The 19,791-nt window shown below is 42.0% G+C and overlaps 1 protein-coding gene across 1 annotated transcript in view; it reads right to left on the bottom strand.

The window, feature by feature from the left end:
• Positions 1-2,931: 2,931 nt before the first annotated feature.
• cusr (Copper-only SOD repeat protein) overlaps positions 2,932-19,791 on the bottom strand; it is a 143,101-nt gene continuing 126,241 nt past the window's right edge. Inside the window, exons 9-10 of the mRNA XM_072239855.1 lie at positions 15,386-15,469; positions 2,932-7,070 (exon numbers count right to left, since the gene is read on the bottom strand). Coding sequence (XP_072095956.1) covers positions 6,967-7,070; positions 15,386-15,469 — 188 coding nt within the window. The 3' untranslated portion in view covers positions 2,932-6,966. The remainder of the gene's footprint in view (positions 7,071-15,385; positions 15,470-19,791) is intronic.

Genomic DNA, 19,791 nt, shown 5'->3' with positions numbered 1-19,791 from the left:
AACATGGTAAGAGCTAAAGTCAATCTACAGGTCTGTGTCAATCTTTGAAATTTAAACCTGTGTCCCGACCCAGCAGATTGATATTTGGCCCCTGAAATCCAATTTATGATTCACATAAAAGTTAGCTCAGTAAGATAAATTTCCAAATTAGTTACTGAAGTGTAGACCAAAATTTATGTATTAGAATCAGCCTAATTTTGGTAGGATTGGTATCCAAAGATGAAAGACACTTTTTAAATTCCAGTTCAATACCAATCCTATATGAGCAAATGTGTTGGCTTAGTTATATAACATGACAAAGCACGATCAGTTCTCAAATTCACAACTTGAGAGAAATGTGTTCCTGAGCATTGTGAATATGTCTCCATTTTGCTTATCAATGTTACAGATTAAGATTCTTACTAAAGAATATTGTGATGATATTAAAAGGATTATAGTGAGGTAAAAATTGGTTAACATAAAACCTTAACTACCAATTTTCTGTTGCAAGTTCTTGACAACGATATCCCTTTGGAACGGAGGTAAGGAGGATTACCTTTGGCCAAATGGTAGTGAATCTATGGAATTCATTGTCACAGATGACTGTGGAGGCCAAGTCAATGCTTAAGTTTAAAGCAGAAGTTGATAGATTCTTGATTAGTAAAGGCATCAAAGTTTATGGGGAGAAGGCAGGAGAATGGGGTTGAGAGGGATAATAAAGTTCAAGTTTAATTGACATTTAACCATACATGAATACCCATGAATACAGCCAAAAGAAACAGTGTTTCTCCAGGGTCAAGGTGCAAAACACAGTACCAACAGGAAAACACAGACAAGGCACATATATAAGATATCAAGCATATGCAAGATAACAAGTACATATAGGACACAAATAAAATACATTAAAAAATATATAGACCAAATACCTGAGTGCAAGAGTGTTACAGCAGTCTAACACAATACAGTATGTCTTTTGCCAAGTGAACATCGGGGGCAGCACTGACACTCCATCTTGGATACTGTGCCACACTGCCTACAGAACTCTGATGGAATGCCCAACTCCGACACCTCCCCCAAGCAGCTGTGAGCGGGTGACACCGCGGCTTGAGACCTAGTTCTTGCAATGACCGAGGCCACGCAGCTCCCCCACTGTCATCACTATAAACTGATGAATTGGGCTTGCAACAGGTTAGTGGACACACTGTTAGACTGCACACCTCCTTGGCACACTGATACCCCTCTGTTGCAAGCAACATCACAGTTCACACCAAGTCCAGTTCCTTCAGTTTCTCTGCCAATGAGCAATTTGCTGAAAGAATACACCTGTAGTACTTTAAGTTCTTAATGTCCAACAGGGTCTTGCAATCGTAAAAAAAAAGTTTAACAAGGACAATAACACCTTTGGTTGACCCTATAGTTTGAGTGCACCACATTTCACTGGAAGTCATTATAGAATGGCAGAGTAGACTAAGGATGGGCCAAGTGGCCTACTTCTGCACTTATGTCTTATGATTTTATTGAAAAGTCAATAATTGGTTGTGGCATTTCATTGGAATGTGGGTTTCACCTTCAAAGCTAGCATTATTTGACCAAGTCATTAAGATAATGAGCTGCATTTTGAATAGCGCCAGGTCTTGCACTGAATGTAATTGGAATTTGAGACAATGCAGGAAAAGGCGATCTATTTCAAATCAGTACAGTGTTTAACTTGAAGAAATAAATGTACAGAGTGTCTCACTGCCTTTGTCAACTGAGGTGTTGCAACCAGGAATGCTGCCAGTAAGGAGATCTTGGTGAATAACTGCAGTATATGTAATAGACAGTGTACATTGTGTTAAAAGTGAAGGAAGTGAATATTTGGGATGGTGGATGGAATGCCAATCAGTGAAGATGCATGATGTTAAAGATGTTGAGCATCCTGGGCATCACTGAGGCTGCTGTTCGAGGCATACAGTACATTCTATTTAGGAAAAGATAAAAGATTAGCATTCTTGTCATATGTATGTCAAACCAACAGTGAAATGTGTTGTTTGCATTAAATCAGATCAGTGGGGATTGTGCTGGGCTGCCCACAAGTGCCAACATAGCATGCCCATAATTCACTGACCCTAACTTTAATGTCTTTGGAATGTGGGAGGAAACCCAGGCAGTCATAGGGAGGACATACAAACTTCATACAGAACAGTGGAAATCGAATCCCAATCTTACAGCTGGCACTGTAAAGCTGTGCAGCAGTACTACTATATCCATATTCTGGACTCACCTTCAGATGGTGAAAAAGCTTTGGCAAGTCAAGAGGTTATGTTGCAACTTTATAAAACTCAGTTTAGGCCACATCTGGAGTATTGCGTACAGTTCTGATTGCCCCACTATAGGAAGGATGTTGAGGCTTTGGAGAGGATGCAGAAAAGGTTTACCAGGATGCTGCCTGGTTTAGAGGGCCTGTGCTATCATGAGGTGCTAGATAAACTTGGGTTGTTTTATTTGGAGTTGCACAGGCTGAGTTGAGATCTGATAGAGGTTTATAAGATTATAAGAGGCATAGGTAGGGAGTATCTGTTTCCCAGGGTTGAAATGTCTTACAGCATTGAAAGTGAGAGGAATTATGTTCAAAGGGGATGTGAGGGGTAAGTTTTTTCACTCAGAGAGTGGTGGATGACTGGAATGCACTGCCTGGTATGGTGATAGGGACAAATACATTAGAGATTTTTAAGAGATGTTTAGATAGGCGCGTGGTTGTGAGAAAGATGGAAGGATATGGATATTGCAATGGTAGGCAGGATTAGTGTTTGGTGTCCTTGATTTGCTTTTTAGCTGGTTCGGCACAATATTGTGGGCCAAATGGCAAGTTTCTGTGCTGTACTGTTCTAGGTTACACACCTCAGAAGACACAGCCTCCAATTTGGTAAGCAAGGAATAACAAAGTTAAAAAAAAAAAAAAGACAGACAATCTTTCTCATTGTTTAATTGGTTTAATTATGGCCTGGCACATTGCTAAGTCACATAGGACAGATTGAACAGTAATTAGATCATAGTTGTTTGGATCCTACTCTATGACCTCTGTCTCCTGGGTTACAGAGATGAAATAAATCAGTATACCTTATTTTTTTAATCTGTCCTGTATTCTGCCTGAGTAAGAATAGAATTCTAGGGATGTTAAATGTTTGTCCATAACCACTTGTTTACCTTAGCATCTATCAAGAGTGAAGACCAGTCACATTGATAAAGTTGCTGATGTCCCTTAAAGGAGACAATGGATTAAGCCAGGATAAAAGCAGAACGGGAAAGGTAATCATGAGTTTTATCGTGATTTTGGTAATACATTTCTTGATCAAAGTTGAAAAATCAAAACAGGTACAAAAAGTACATTTAAAGATTTTTAGAACTGCTCAAAAAGGAAAAACATACACCAAAACTGTCATTCAGGGGACTGTTTTCACATATGTGATATCAGGATAAATTAATTTTCTCCTTGTCCATTACTTTAAAAGCACTTACCACTTCTATAATGCAAAACAGGCAGCATTTAAACAAGCAAAACATTTAAGATACAAAGCAACCCAAAATTAATGTAAACAGAACTGTTTAAAAGAGCTTTTTTCAGTACTTTTCATTTTACTGTTCTAATTATAAATTTGTTGTCTTTTCTTTGATTGTATTTTACAACTTCAAGTCTTCGATGGTAAACTAGTGGTGCCAGTTACCTTCACACTGCTCCATCCCACACTTTCCTTCAATTTCAATAAAAATAAGAATAAAACAAGACATTTAGCAGGTGTACAGTTCCATCAATTGGATTACAGTTTAAATCAACCTTCATTTAGTCAAATCCCCACATTTAATTCTGTTTCTTTTAACCCACTCATGGAATTTACTTCCCAAGTTCCCGAACTATTGATTTGCTATTTGACATCTAAATAACCCAATACGAAGATAATCACAATACAGATTATATTCCAGTATCTCTTTGGAAAGAGTCATACCAACACATAGATAAACTAATTCAAACTGGCTAATTGTCAGCTTTAAATTCCTAAGAACGAAAACTGTAATATTTTAATCTACACTAAACAAAATTCCAAGACTGTACACACTCAATCTGATGACCAACTAAGTGGCATTGGATAGCACTGTATCAATTATCAACCATAGCATGTGTTTATGTTTGTGACAAATTTAATTAGAGGGAATATATTAAGACAATAATGATCAATCTACAATGAACTCGAAGGTAGTTTGGTAAATATACACAGAAATCTATCAGAGTAACTTGAACTTATCAGGTGTTATATCCAATTGGTCCCTAAGGTTGTCATAGCTGGGGGTGGTAGTGGGAATAAGCTCCCACTCACTACCTATAAAGTGCTCCAAATGGCATGCGTCTCTAACAGCCTCTGACACCCAAGTCCAATGCTTGGCCTTTATGTGTGGCTCAGCTACTAGGCCCAGCGGAACTGTTTCTACTGACAAGAGAAGGGGCAAAGCTGGATACTGGCATATCAAAACCAGCTGCTTTGAGCAGATGGGGCTCGTCAGCCTTAGACTGCAACCCTCCTAGGAGAAAAAAACTCTGATTTTAAACCTCCGCTGACTTGCGGCCATACACACCCATGGGAAAAACTTCGGGAGTAAACCCCAAGGAAGAAATCTGGAGGCGGGGTCCCTAAGGCAGTTTGATGTTGTTTACAACTTCGCTCTGGCAACATCTCAGACGACACTGGTGCCAAGCTGTATCAGTGCTTGCCCTTCCCTTGGACTACATCAGTGATGTGGAGAGGGGGAACCCACTGCATGGGAAACAGCCGGTTCTTCCCACCCAGGTTTGTGGCCTAGAGAGGACACAATCCACCAGAGGCACAAACCCATGATCCCCTGGGATCGATGGCTGCCTCCTAATATACCCAATTCTTTCATGGCTTGTGGTCACTCTAGGCTTGACCTATTTCCGATACAAGTTACCCCGGGAAATATTTTTGTTTACTGATACAAAATTTGGCATGAACAGGATAGGCATGTGAAAGCAGTGGTGTCCTGGGAGATAAACAGATTTCCTGACAGCACTCTTGGTGATTAACTGCTAAATATTTCCAGATAAAGATAATGTTGGTCTTGACAAAGAGAGATTGATAGAGTTATTGAAATAGAGCGATCAGTATAAATAAAATGTACTTTTAAAAATTTCAAAAATCATAATCATGATGGAATAAAGATGAAGGCCATTCAAAACTGAAAGTAACTTGAAAGGGATGTGCTGGGAGTGATTGATTAACTGAAGAGCATGTGGACACTTTCAGGCATAAAGTCGAATTGTCCCAGAATACTCCAGGAAGTCAAGAAGTGGTGAGCACAGGAACTAAATCATCTAGTAAATTAGTCATTTGGACATAGAGATTTCTCAAAGATCCAAGTGTTATGCAAGTTACAGCTCTGTTGAAAGTAGAGAATTGATAAATTAGGACATACTGACTTCTCAGTATTACAAACATGGGAGAATCTGCAGATGCTGGAAATCCAAGCAACACACACAAAATGCTGGAGGATCTCAGCAGGCCAGGCAGCATCTATGGAACAGAGTAAACATCAGTGTCTCAGGCCAGGACCCTTCATCAGGAGTGGTGAAGGGTGTTGGCCTGAAACTTGGACTGTTTACTCTTTTCCTTATATGCTGCCTGCCCTGCTGAGTTCCTCCTGCATTTTGTGTGTTGCTTTCTTAGAATGTATAACATGAGTGCTCATTGCCAACAATTTCAATAGCTCACAGAGTCTTTCCTTCACAAGCTATGCCTGTATGTAAATGGGTTGATGAGAGGCTTTGTGGGTGTACTAACGCAAGAGCTGGCTGCTGTGTCGGGCCTGCACAAGTCAGGCATCAGTGGGGGAGTTGGATTGTGAGCAAGGGTCATGATTTTCAGGTGGCAAGTGCAATGGCTGAATCAAATAAGTATATTAATTAAAAGTATGAACCCAAGTCAGATTTCCAGTGCTGGCATGCTTTGTCATAGGTAGTTGTTGAAGCAGAAATGGAGACAACAAAATAAGGGCAAATAGACACAAAGGAAGATAAGGACAGGAAAAACTAGAGCAGGTTACTGCAGGCCCTCCTTAATATCAGCAGGGTGGAAAGGACTGAATACTGTCATTTCTATTATCCAACAAGCAATCTCAGTAAGAATGTTATTGTGATGATTTTTGTATGATATTTAACAAAATACATACCTTTGAGTTCATTATTTTTTGGAACATTAATGTACAAGTCCCTATTTTTTTTTATGTATTGAGATACAGCTCTTCTACCCCTTTGAGCAACACTGCCCAGCAATCCCCTGATTTAGCTCTATCCTTATCACGAGATAATTTACAATGACCAATTAACTTACCAACCGGAACATCTTTGGACTGAGGAGGAAACCGGAGCACCCAGGGAAACACACGCGTTCATGGGGAGAACATGTAAGTTCCTTATTGAATTGAACCTGAGTTGCCTGTACTGTAAAACGTTGTGCTAACTACCGCGCTACAGTGCCATCCCATGAGTGACTCAGTATAGAAATTTGACCTTGGCCACACAGGCTAAACTAGAGTAGCAACTGTATTTTGTGCTTCACTGTAGAAGTTTAGTTTTACTCACTTAATGGAACAGAAATGGCATCCAAACTCTCAGTTGCAGCTGTGCTGTGTGTTTGGCACATGTGACCCAGAACAAAATTCTACCTCATCGTACTCCTTTCTTGTTTTAATGGGACCATTATCCTACTTCTTTTAAATAGCAGGAAGTATTCATATGTTATCATTTGAAAGATTCTAATTTTAAGGCAATATGTATTGATTCATAGAAAAATAAAGTGCAAATCTAAGAATGGACCATCTGGTGCCATCTAAGGAAATCAGAAAAGTAAAACCCCTGGATTTATTTAATCGTACTACACAATTTTCTTTTGGTCCAGTTGGAGATTCTGAAGCAGATGGCTGACTTTATTTGCAATGTATCTATTCAAATACAGAGTAGAGAATGAACTGCAACATCAGAGTCAGTATCCAGAATACAAACTGCCTGGCATTCAGGAACGGGCTTGGAGTTGAACCACTAGAATCTGTTAAAAAAAAAACAGAGATTACAATTATTCCTTTGAGTTATCAGCAGTATTAGAGAAAATTAATGGATTCAGATTCAATTTATTTATTACATGTACATTGAAACATACACTGAACAACCAACACAACCTAGGTACAGGTATATATGGGGGGCAGCCCACAAGTGTTAGCGCACATGCTGGCATCAACTTAGCATGTCCACCATGTTGGCAGAACTTGTGTGAACTTGGCTGTATGACAGGAACTTAGAACATGTTACCACTTGAAAGCAGGCAATGAATAAACAGATTTCTAAATGGCTATTTAGTTCCAAGTCAAAATTCAAAGTAAATTTATTATCGAGGTACATATATGTCACCATATACAAGCCTAAGATTGTGGGCATACTGAATAAATCTATAGAATAATAACATAATAGAATCAATGAAAGACTGATCACCTTGAGCGTTCAACCAGAGTGCAAAACTGTGCAATACAAAAACAAAGAAATAATAATAATAAATAAATAAGCGGTAAATATTGAAAATATGAGATGAAGAGTTCTTGAAAGTGAGTCCATTGGTTATGGGAACAAGTGATGGAGCAAGTGAAATTGAATGAAGTTATTCCTTTTGGTTTAAGAGCCTGATCGTTGAGGGGTAATAACTGTTCCTGAACCTGGTGGTGTGAGTCCTGAGGCTCCTGTGCCATCGTCCTGATGGCAGCAGCCAGAGGAGAGCATAGCCTGGGTGGTGGGAGTCACTGATGATGGATTCTGTTCTAGAAACATAGAAAACCTACAGCACAGTACAGGCCCTTCGGACCACAAAGCTGTGCCAAACACGTACTTCCTTTAGAAATTACCTAGGGTTACCATAGCCCTCTACGTTCCTGAGCTCCATGTACCTATCCAGGAGTCTCTTAAAAGACCCTATCATATCTGCCTCCACCACTGTTGCCAGCAGTCCATTCCACACATTCACCAATCTCTGTGTAAAAAATTACCCCGACATCTTCTCTGTACCCACTTCCAAGTACCTTAAAACTGTGGCCTCTCATATTAGCCATTTCAGCCCTGGGAAAGAGCCCCTGACTATCCACATGATCAATGCCTCTCATCAACTTGTATACCCCTATCAGGTCACCTCTCATCCTCTGCCGCTCCAAGGAGAAAAGGCAGAGTTCACTCAACCTATTCTCATAGGGCATGGTCCCCAATCCAGGCAACATCCTTGCAAGTATCCTCTGCACTCTTTCAATAGTTTCCACATCCTTCCTGTAGTGAGGTGACCAGAACTGAGTGCAGTACTCCAAGTGGGGTCTAAGTAGCTGTAAAATTATCTCTCCATTCTTAAACTCAATCCCACGGTTGATGAAGACCAATGCACTGTATGCCTTCTTAACCACACAGTCAACCTGTGCAGCAGCTTTGAGTGTCCTATGCACTCAGACCCCAAGATCCCTCTGATCCTCCACACTGCCAAGAGTCTTACCATTAATACTATATTCTGCCATCATATTTGACCTACCAAAATGAACCACCTCACACTTATCTGGGTTGAACTCCATCTGCTACGTCTCAGCCCAGTTTTGCATCCTATTGATGTCCTGCTGTAACCTCCACACTATCCACAACACCTCCAAACTTTGTGTCATCAGCAAATTTACTAACCTATCCTTCCACTTCCTCAGCTAGGTCATTGATAAAAATCACAAAGAAAAGGGGTCCCAGAACAGATAGATCCCTGAGGCACACCACTGATCACTGACCTCCATGCAGAATATGACCCACCTACAACCACTTTCAGCCTTATGTAAACAAACCAGTTCTGGATCCACAAAGCAAGGTCCCCTTTGATCCTATGCCTCCTTACTTTCTCAATAAGCTTTGCATGGGGTACCTTATCAAATGCCTTGCTGAAATCCATACATCTACTGCTCTATACATCCATACATCTACTGCTCTACTTTCATCAATGTGTTTAATCACATCCTCAAAAAATTCAATCAGTCTCGTAAGGCACGACCTGCCTTTGACAAAGCCATGCTGACTATTCCAAATCATATTATGCCTTTCCAAATGTTCATAAATCTTGCCTCTCAGGATCTTCTCTACCAACTTACCAACCATTGATGTAAGACTCGCTGGTCTATAATTTCCTGGGCTAGCTCTAATCCTTTTCTTGAATAAGGAAACAACATCTGCAACCCTCCAATCCTCTGGAACCTTTCTTGTCCCCATTGATGATGTAAAGATCATTGCCATAGGATCAGCAATCTCCTCACTTACCTCCCACAGTAGCCTGGGGTACCTCTCATCCGGTCCCAGAGACCTATCCAACTTGATGCTTTCCAAGAAATCCAGCACATCCTCTTTCTTAATGTCTATATGCTTAAGCTTTTCATTCCACTGTAAGTCATCCCTACAATCGCCAAGATCCTTTTCTGTAGTGAATACTGAAGCAAAGTATTCATTAAGTACCTCTGCTATCTCCTCGGGTTCTATACACACTTTTCCACCGTCATACTTTATTGGTCCTATTTTCTCACGTCTTATCTTATCCATGACTTCTTCCTTTCCTGCAGCCATGACACTATCTCTGATCAGCAGTGCCATGCCCCCACCTCTTTTACCTCCAACTCTGTCCTTTCTGAAACATCTAAAGCCTGTCCCTGAGCCATCCAAGTCTCTGTAATGGCCACAACATCATAGCTCCAAGTACTGATCCACACTCTAAGCTCACCGGTTTTGCTCATGATGCTTCTTGCATTAAAATAGACACATCTCAAACCATCGGTCTAAGAATATCCCTTCTCTATTATCTGACCTATCCTCCCTCTTGTACTGTCTCCAAGCTTTCTCTATTTGTGAGCCAACAGCCCCTTCCTCTGTCTTTTCAGTTCGGTTCCCATCCCCTAGTAATTCTAGTTTAAACTCTCCCCAATAGCCTTAGCAACCCTCCCTGCCAGGATATTGGTCCCCCTCAGATTCAAGTGCAACCCTGTCCTTTTTGTACAGATTACGCCTGCCCCAAAAGAGGTCCCAATGATCCAGAAATTTGAATCACTGACCCCTGCTCCAATAACTCAGCTACGCATTTATCCTCCACCTCACTCTATTCCTATACTCACCGTCACATGGCACAGATAGTAATGCTGAGATTACTACCTTTGAGGTCCTGCTTCTCAACTTCCTTCCTAACTCTCAAGTCTGTCTTCAGGACCTCCTCCCTTTTCCTACCCACGTCATTGGTACCAATATGTACCACAACCTCTGGCTGTTCACCTTCCCACTTCAGGACAGTGCGCATGTGATCAGAAACATCCCGGACCCTGGCACCTGGGAGGCAAAATACCGTCCATGTTTTTCTCCTGCATCCACAGATCGCCTGTCTGACCCCCTAACTATACAGTCCCCTATTACTGCTGCCTTCTTCCTTTCCCTACCCTTCTGAGCCACAGGGACAGACTCTGTGCCAGAGGTGTGGCCATCGTTGCTTACCCTAGGTAGGCCGCCCCCCCCCCCCCCAACAGTACTCAGACAGAAGTACTTATTGTTAAGGGGGATAGCCACAGAGGTACTCTAGTATGTGACCCTTGCCCTTCCCTTTCCTGACTGTTACCCTCTTATGTCTCCCGAGGCTATGGTGTGACTACTTGCCTATAGCTCCTCTCTATCACCTCCTTACTCTCCCTGACCAGACGAAGGTCATCGAGCTGCAGCTCCATTTCCCTAACCCAATCCCTAAGGAACTGCAGCTTGATGCATCTAGCGCAGATGTGATCTTCCGGCAGTCTGGGAGTCTCCCGGACTTCCCACACCTGACACCCAGTACAGAACACCAACGTCAGAGACGTACTTCCTTTCTCTATTCTTCACAGGTAACCGACCTTGCCTCGATCAGTTATCGCCAAAGCCCTCCTACTCTGTCTACCTCTTCTCCAATGCCTGCTCTATAAAGCTGTCTCCTTTTTAAACTCTTCCCGCTGGTCTAACTTGCTGACATCCACATGCCTGCGCAGTCATTCCTCTATCAATCCGCCAAAGAAAAAATTATCTCCTTTTATACTCTTCCCACCGGTCTACCTCGCTGACATCCACGTGCCTGCGCAGTCATTCCTCGATCAAACAGCGTTTCATGTAGATATGCTCAGTGGTTGGAAGGGCTTTACCTGTCATGTACTGGGCTGAATCCACTACCTTTGTATGATTATCCATTCATGGGTATTGGCATTTCCACACCAGGCTGTGATTCAGCCAGTCAATATATTCTCCACTGCTCATCCACGGAAGTTTGCTAACATTTTAGATGTCATGCTGAATCTTCGCAAACTTCTAAGGAAATACAGGTGCTGCCGTGCTTTCTTCATTGTTGCTGGGCCCAGGACAGATCTTCCAAAATAATAACACTAAGGAATTTACAGTTGCTGACCCTCTCCACCTCTGATCCTCCGATCTGAACTGGCTCACGGATCATTGGTTTCCTTCTCCTGAGGTCAATAAACAGCTTGCTGACACTGATTTGTGGTTAAGGCACCACTCAGCCAGATTTTCAATCTCCCTCCTATATGTTGATTCATCACCATCCAATTGGCATTAAGAGAAGCTTAAGCTCATTCCCAAAGTGATTTAGTGATGCTTCTGAGTTTCCATGAACAGGAGAGCTAAGATATAACACTCATCTGTGGGTAAATTGATTATACATTAGTATGCAGCATGGCCCCTATGCTACCTATTAATAATCAATAGGATAGTGTCTGATCAGGTTGCTGATGCCAGATCCTCATGCAGCCTAACAGTCTCTTTTACAGCTGTGAATGTGCTTCAGGATTTGAAGGTAGAGAATTCCGAAGATTTTGAGTGAAGAAATGTCTTCTCGTTTCAGTGTGAAGTGACTGAGAGAATGCCCTCTTTTTCTAGATTCTAGCACCTACCATCACTACCTCTCCACCTCTCAGCATCCACTCTATTAAGCCCCCTTAGAATTTTTTTAAAATACCATGACTTTTTTTCCGTTCTCTAGCTGTGGTCTCATCGTAATCCTATAAAGTTGCAGTATGATTTTCCTGCTTTTAAATTCTATCTCCCTTGAAATTAAGGCTCAAATTCCATGTGCCTTCCTAGTTACTTGATATATCTGTCACATATATTATTTTTCTGTTTCTTTCACAAAGAAACCCAGATCTCTACGAATATTTATTTATCTCCACCATTTAATTAATATTCTGTCTTTTTTCATTCAACTAACCAAAACCTACGATTTTACACTCACGATAACCACTGTCACTTAATGGTTTACAAATATTTGTGTCCTCACAACATATTTTCCCAGATATCTCCATGTTGTCAGCAAGTATGGATACAATACACTTAGTCAGATCATCTTAGGTGAATGTAAACAGCAAATAGCTGAGTCTGTGCCACTGGTGTCTGTGGCATCCCTGTGGTTTTTGCTTACTGACATGAAAACAAATGCTTCTTTGTTTCCAATCAGGTAACCAATCCCCCAGCAATGCCAATATATTATTATTAATATCACAAGTCCTTATCTTGTACAGTAACTTCGTAAACCTAAAGAACTTTCAAACAGCAATTGCACCATATACCCTGATTCTCCTTTATTTATCCTGTTAACCTTCACAAATAAAATATGCCAAACTTGATTTGCCCATTTTAAAACCATATCCACCTCTAATCATGTTCTGATTTTTAACTGTTTTGTTGCTTCTTTATTCTGAAGTACACAAGTCTTTTTCAGGTTAGTTTCCATTTTCTTAAGATTAATAATGGTTCTAACGTTTTCTCTTCATTTTGCCCCTCCCTTTATTTCCTACTATTGGTAGCATTGTTTTCGATTTCACAGATGCAGTTCTTTCCTTAATGTCTGTCATTTTCTCCTTCTCCATTATTTTCTCCATCACAGTTTTTAAAGAAGCAAAGCTTACATCTGTAAGCAGCCACATTGCTGCACCTGCCTGTACACTTTCTCCTTCACCTCCACTCAGGGCCCCAAACAGTCCCGCCAGGTGAGGCAACACTTGACCTGTGAATTTGCTGGGGTTGGCTATTGTGTCCTATGCACCCTCCTCTACATTTGCTGAGCTCTGTCATAAATTGCGCCAAGGCGAAGCCACCTTCAGGGCGGAGGAGCAACATCTTATATTCCATCTGGGTAACCTCCAACCTGATCACATTAATATTGATTTCCCCTTCTAGTAAAAAAATTTCCTCCCCCTCCCCTCTTCTTCCATTCCCCATTCTGGCCTTTTACCTCTTCTCACTTGACAATCACTTCCCCCTGGGTCCTCTCCTCCTTCCCTTTCTCCTGTGGTTCATTCTTCTCTCCTATCATATTCCTTCTTCTCTAGCCCTTTACCTTTTCCACCCACCTGGTTTCATTTATCAGCTTCTAGATTGTTCTCCTTCCACTCCCCCACTTTTTTATTCTGGTGTCTTCCCCATTCCAGTTCAGTCCTGAAGAAGGGTCTTGGCCTGAAACGTTGACTCTTTATTCATTTCCATAGATGCTGCCTGACCTACTGAGTTCCTTCAGCATTCTGCGCATGAAAGCTTACATTTGCTACTTTCTTGCTTCTTCCATTTCCATTTGATAGGAGCAGCAAGCAATTAGGGAAGCAAACAGCAATTTCAAGGACTCTACAACTCATGTCCCCAATAATATTTAGTAATTAATTACTATTTTTGTATAATCACAATTTGTCATCTTTTGCATATTGGTTGTTTTTTTATCCATCTTTATGTGTAGATTTTCATTGATTCTATTGAGTTTCTTTGTATCTACTGTGAATGCCCACAAATAAATAAATCTCAGGCTTGTAGATGGTGATATATATGTACTTATATGTACAAGTCTTGTCTCCTGAGCGTGGGAATAGGATAAGAGTGCGTGTAATGAAGGTTCACCAAATTGATTCCTGCCACGTCATTTATCCTACAAGGAGAGACTAAGAAGACTGGACCATGCTCCCTTAAGTTTAGGAGAACAATTTGTGATATTGAAGCATGCAAAATACTTAAGAGGGTTTACAGGTTGGATGAGGAGATTTGTTTCCACTGCCTGGGGTATTTGAACCAGGGTTCATAATCTCAAAGCTAGAAATTGGCTCTTTTGGACAGATAAGAAGAAATTTATTCACCCAGAGGTACTGATTGCTTGGAATTCCTTACTCAGGGGCCTGTGAAAACTCAGTCATTAAAGGTAATCATTGAGAGATAATTAGATATTAAGGGAATTATTAGATACAGAGTTAATACAGGAAGGGACTACCCAGGTAAAATAAAATTAAATTAAATGCCAGAGTACACAAGGGGCAAAATCATATACTCTTCTTCTTATATAGTCTTATTTTTGATTTTCTTCCTTTTGTTTTTTTAAAATCAGCCTTTACTGATATCTCAATGTTTCCAATCCTCAGGCCTTCCACAATTATATGTCTTTTATTCAGTCTTATACCACCAATAGTTTCTCTTATTAGTCAGCTTCTCTGAAGACTTTCAATTCCTTAGTGGTATGAATATTCATTTAAAATAATCAAAATTGCATTTAAATTTCTGCCACTGTGCACCTTCTGCTGTACTTTTAAACCTTATTTCCCAACTTAGCCAAATTAATTTTTAAATTTATGACCATCGTTTCAGACACAAGTGCATCAACCTCAAAGTCGATATAAAATTCCATCATGTTATGGTTACTCTTTTAAGAGGATCCTTTACGAGGAGATCATTAACCTATCAAATGTTAGTTTATGTTCAATCATCCTAGCCTCTGTAGCATATTGAAGACTTTCAGTCTTTGACAGTATTGCAAAGTTTTCTGAACCTTCCCAACCCCCAGACTAAAGGTCTGTAGCATGAAAAATATCAGTGCAGTGGAAAAATTGTTTTTCCAGGCAATGCATTCAGAGCTAGGGTCTCCCACCCTGAGACAGCATGAGTTACATGTGAAAAATATTTATGAATTGCACAAAAAAAATCAGTCAGAGATGAGTACTTCTCTGGTGAATCATCTTAGTTCCCTATTTCAGAAGTCCTTGTCCCACTAAAATACAACTGTAGACTGGGCATCAAATTGTGCTTGTTTAATAGCAATCATTACTCACTAGGAACTGGAAAATTCTTTCCTTGCACACCCCATACAACTTATGACAGATCAGTGTTGAGGAAATTACCTACTTCTGCTTCTGTTGTGATGCAGAAATCACAAATCAACATCTCACCATGACTGTGCAAATAGTTCACTGATCCATTGCCTGCTGCAAGTCCATCAACAAAATAATTTATTCTGGTACATAAAAAGCAAACAACACAACATACCTGCTGAACATTTTTTGGAGGCCTTGAATTTGCCCATTTTATCTTCTTTCTCCAAATTGGCCATTTTCTTCTCATCAACATTTCCTGGAAGGGTGAAAATAGTGCGTTTTATTAGGCACATCTGTACACTGGTTTGCTAATGCAAGTATCTTAATCAACCAATCATGTGGCAGCAGTTCAGCGCAAAAAAAGTATGCCAACATGGTCAAGAGGTTCTGTTGTTGTTCAGATCAAACATCAAAATGGGGAAGAAATGTGATCATGTTCATGTAGCACCATAGTCCTGAAAAACGTTGTCTCATTTTTACTGTGTAGTGTACCAGCAGTTATGGTTGAAATGACAATAAAAAGTGACTTGACTTGACTTGACAAAGCGACATTGACAATGGGAATGATTGTTGATGCCAAACAGGGTGGTTTGAGAATCTCATAAACTGCTGATCTCCTGGGAGTTTCACGCACAACAGTCTCCAGAGTTTACAGAGAATGGTGTGAAAAACAAAAAACTTCCGCTGAGCAGCAGTTCTGTGGGCGAGAACACCTTGTGAATGGGAAAGGTCAGAGAAGAATGCCCAGACTGGTTCAAGCTGACAGGAAGATGGAGGGGGAGTTAAGATGGCACTAAACGGTGACTCCTTTGTTTGCATTTTCGGAAACAGCTCTATTTCCATCTTTAGTATCTTTATTTTACCTTTCAGGGTTCTTTTGAAGACCCTGACCTGGAGTTACATGCAGACTTTGGTTGTTTACGGGAATGGGACCCGTCCTCGTGGTTTCAGAACCGACTGTTGTTGTTCAGCATGCCAAGGGTTCGGCCTGAGAGCCTGGCTCGTATTTGGAAGCCTAAGATCTCAGGGCTCTGGAGACGAGCGGATTGAGGGTCGGTGTCACGGCAGGAGACTTGTGCGTTGCCGTGGAGGCCAGAAAATCTTTTGCTGTGGGCCAGAAGACCCGAGATCTTTGTGATCTTCAGGCACAGAGCTCATAAGAAGCGACAAAATGGACATTTAACATCGTAAACCAGTGGGTTGTTGTTATGTCTCTCGCTCACTGTGAAAATGGCGGACACCTCCCTCTCCCTTATTAGAGAGAGAGAGAAGCTGTGGTTTATCGAATGCCAGATGAAATGTGATAGTCTTTGGGGTAACTGCTAGACTGTGTCTGCTTTCGCCTAGCTCACGCTTGTGCTCGGTAGCAAGTGTGCTTTTTTTTGCTGGGGGGGAGGGGGGATTGTTGTCTCGCTGCCGCCTACATGCGGGACAGGGGAGCTGGGGGGGACTTTGGGGTTCTCACGTTTAACTCGTTCATTCTCTGGGACACTTCTCTGTTTTCGTGGATCTTTGCAAAGAAAAAGCATTTCAGGATGTATATTTAAAAATGCAAACACAAGGAACTCTGCAGATGCTGGAATTTCAAGCAACACACATAAAAGTTGCTGGTGAACGCAGCAGGCCAGGCAGCATCTCTAGGAAGAGGTACAGTCGATGTTTCGGGCCCAGACCCTTCGTCAGGACTAACTGAAAGAAGAGCTAGTAAGAGATTTGGAAGTGGGAGGGGGAGGGGGGAGATCCAAAATGTTAGGAGAAGACAGGAGGGGGAGGGATGGAGCTAAGAGCTGGACAGTTGATTAGCAAAAGGGATATGAGAGGATCAGAGGACAGGAGACCTAGGGAGAAAGAAAAGGGGGAGGGGGGGAACCCAGAGGATGGGCAAGGGGTATAGTGACAGGGACGGGGGAGAAAAAGGAGAGAGAGAAAAAGAATGTGTGTATATAAATAAATAACGGATGGGGTACAAGGAGGAGGTGGGGCATTAGCGGAAGTTAGAGAAGTCAATGTTCATGCCATCAGGTTCGAGGCTACCCAGACGGAATATAAGGTGTTGTTCCTCCAACCTGAGTGTGGCTTCATCTTTACAGTAGAGGAGGCCATGGATAGACAGATCAGAATGGGAATGGGAAGTGGAATTAAAATGTGTGGCCACTGGGAGATCCTGCTTTCTCTGGTGGACAGAGCATAGGTGTTCAGAAAAATGATCTCCCAGTCTGCGTTGGGTCTCGCCAATATATAGAAGGCCGCATTGGGAGCACCAGATGCAGTATATCACCCCAGCCGACTCACAGGTGAAGTGTCGCCTCACCTGGAAGGACTGCCTGGGCCCTGAATGGTAGTGAGGGAGGAAGTGTAAGGGCATTAGGAAGGAGATTGGTGGGGAGGGATGGGGGGGAAATGAATGGACAAGGGAGTCGCATAGGGAGTGATCCCTGCGGAAAGTGGGGGGGGAGGGAAAATTGTGCTTAGTGGTGGGATCCCGTTGGAGGTGGCGGAAGTTACGGAGGATTATATGTTGGACCCGGAGGCTGGTGGGGTGGTAGGTGAGGACAAGGGGAACCCTATTCCTAGCGGGGTGGCGGGAGGATGGAGTGAGAGCAGGTGTGTGTGAAATGGGGGAGATGCCTTTGAGACCAGAGTTGATGGTGGAGGAAGGGAAGCCCCTTTCTTTAAAAAGGGAGGACATCTCCTTTGTCCTGGAATGAAAAGCCAAATGCAGATGCCTAAGCCTAAGAGCAGATGCGGCGGAGAAGGGGATGGCATTTTTGCAAGAGACAGGGTGAGAAGAGGAATAGTCCAGATGGCTGTGAGAGTCAGGAGGCTTATAGTAGACATCGGTAGATAAGCTGTCTCCAGAGGTAGAGACAGAAAGATCTAGAAAGGGGAGGAAGGTGTCAGAAATGGACCAGGTAAACTTGAGGGCAGGGTGAACATTGGAGGCAAAGTTAATATAGCCAAGTTTCCATCGAACTCAATATATAAGTTTGCTGATGACACAACAGTTGTAGGCCGTATCTCGGGTAATGATGAGTTTGAGTACAGAGAGGAAATTAAGAACCTGGTGGCATGGTGCGAAGACAATAACCTATCCCTCAACATCAGCAAGACGAAGGAATCGGTTGTTGACTTCAGAAGGAGTAGCGGACCGCACGACCGAATTTACATCGATGGTGCGCAAGTGGAACAGGTCAAAAGCTTTAAGTTCCTCGGGGTCAATATCACAAATGACCTGACTTGGTCCAACCAAGCAGAGTCCACTGCCAAGAAGGCCCACCAGTGCCTTTACTTCCTGAGAAAACTAAAGAAATTTGGCCTGTCCCCTAAAACCCACACTAATTTTTATAGATGCACCATAGAAAGAATTCTTCTAGGGTGCATCACAAACTGGTATGGAAGTTGTCCTGTCCAAGACCGGAAGAAGCTGCGAAGATCGTGAACACGGCGCAGCACATCACACAAACCAATTTTCCATCCTTGGACTCACTTTACACCGCACACTGTCGGAGCAGTGCTGCCAGGATGATCAAGGACACGACCCACTCAGCCAACACACTTTTCGTCTCCCTTCCCTCCGGGAGAAGGTTCAGGAGCTTGAAGACTCGTATGGCCAGATCTGGGAACAGCTTCTTTCCAACTGTGATAAGGCTGCTGAACGAATCCTGACCCGGATCTGGGCTGTACCCTCCAGATATCCGGACCTGCATCTCAGTTTTTTTGCACTACCTTACTTTCCATTTTTATATTTTCTATTTATGATTTATAATGTAAATATTTAATATTTTAATATTTACTATTGACTTGTAATCCAGGGAGCGGGAAGCGCAGAATCAAATATTGCTATGATGGTTGTACGTTCAAGTATCAATTGTTTGGCGATAATGAAGTATAAAGTATAATGAAGTCAACGAGCTCAGCATGCAGTGCATTCGTGCTGCTTCCTGCACATGAAATAAAAGTTCTTAACAAAGCAAATAGACAAAAAATAGCTTCAGAGATACGCCAGCAGGGTCCTCAGACATACCCTGCCAAGATTAGTGAATACGAGGACAGTGTAAAGGACTATCAAAGAATACATTGGGTACAGATCATTTCCAGATATGGATAGAGAAGTGCAAGTGGAGTTTGCTTTAGCAAAGTGTGAGTTGTTGCACTTTGGCAAGTCAAATCAAAGGAGAAATTGTACAGTTAGATGTGGGCCTCTGACCAGCATTGGAGGCATCTTGTGATCCAAGTCCACATTTCAATGGAAATGTGGTGGCAAGTGCACAGGTGGATGAGGTGGTAAAGAAAGTGCATGGCATGCTTGCCTTCATTGGTAGGGGTGTTGAGTATAAGAGTAGGAAGTCATGTTGCAACTGTATAGAAGAAGTCAGATTGCATTTGGAGTACTGCATGCAATTTCGGTTGCCCCATTATGGGAAGGAACTTGTGGGATTGCGCAGAAGAGGTTTACTGGGAAGTTTAAGAAGATTTTAGATAGTCACATGAATATGAAGTACATGGATGATGCACATGAAAAGGACTTTTGGTATTGACATCAAGATGGGCACAACATTGTGGGGTAGCCTCTATCAC

Source organism: Mobula birostris, chromosome 21 (genome assembly GCF_030028105.1).
Source record: "Mobula birostris isolate sMobBir1 chromosome 21, sMobBir1.hap1, whole genome shotgun sequence".
NCBI lineage: Eukaryota > Metazoa > Chordata > Chondrichthyes > Myliobatiformes > Myliobatidae > Mobula > Mobula birostris.
This window is presented reverse-complemented; position numbering and strand designations above follow the sequence as displayed.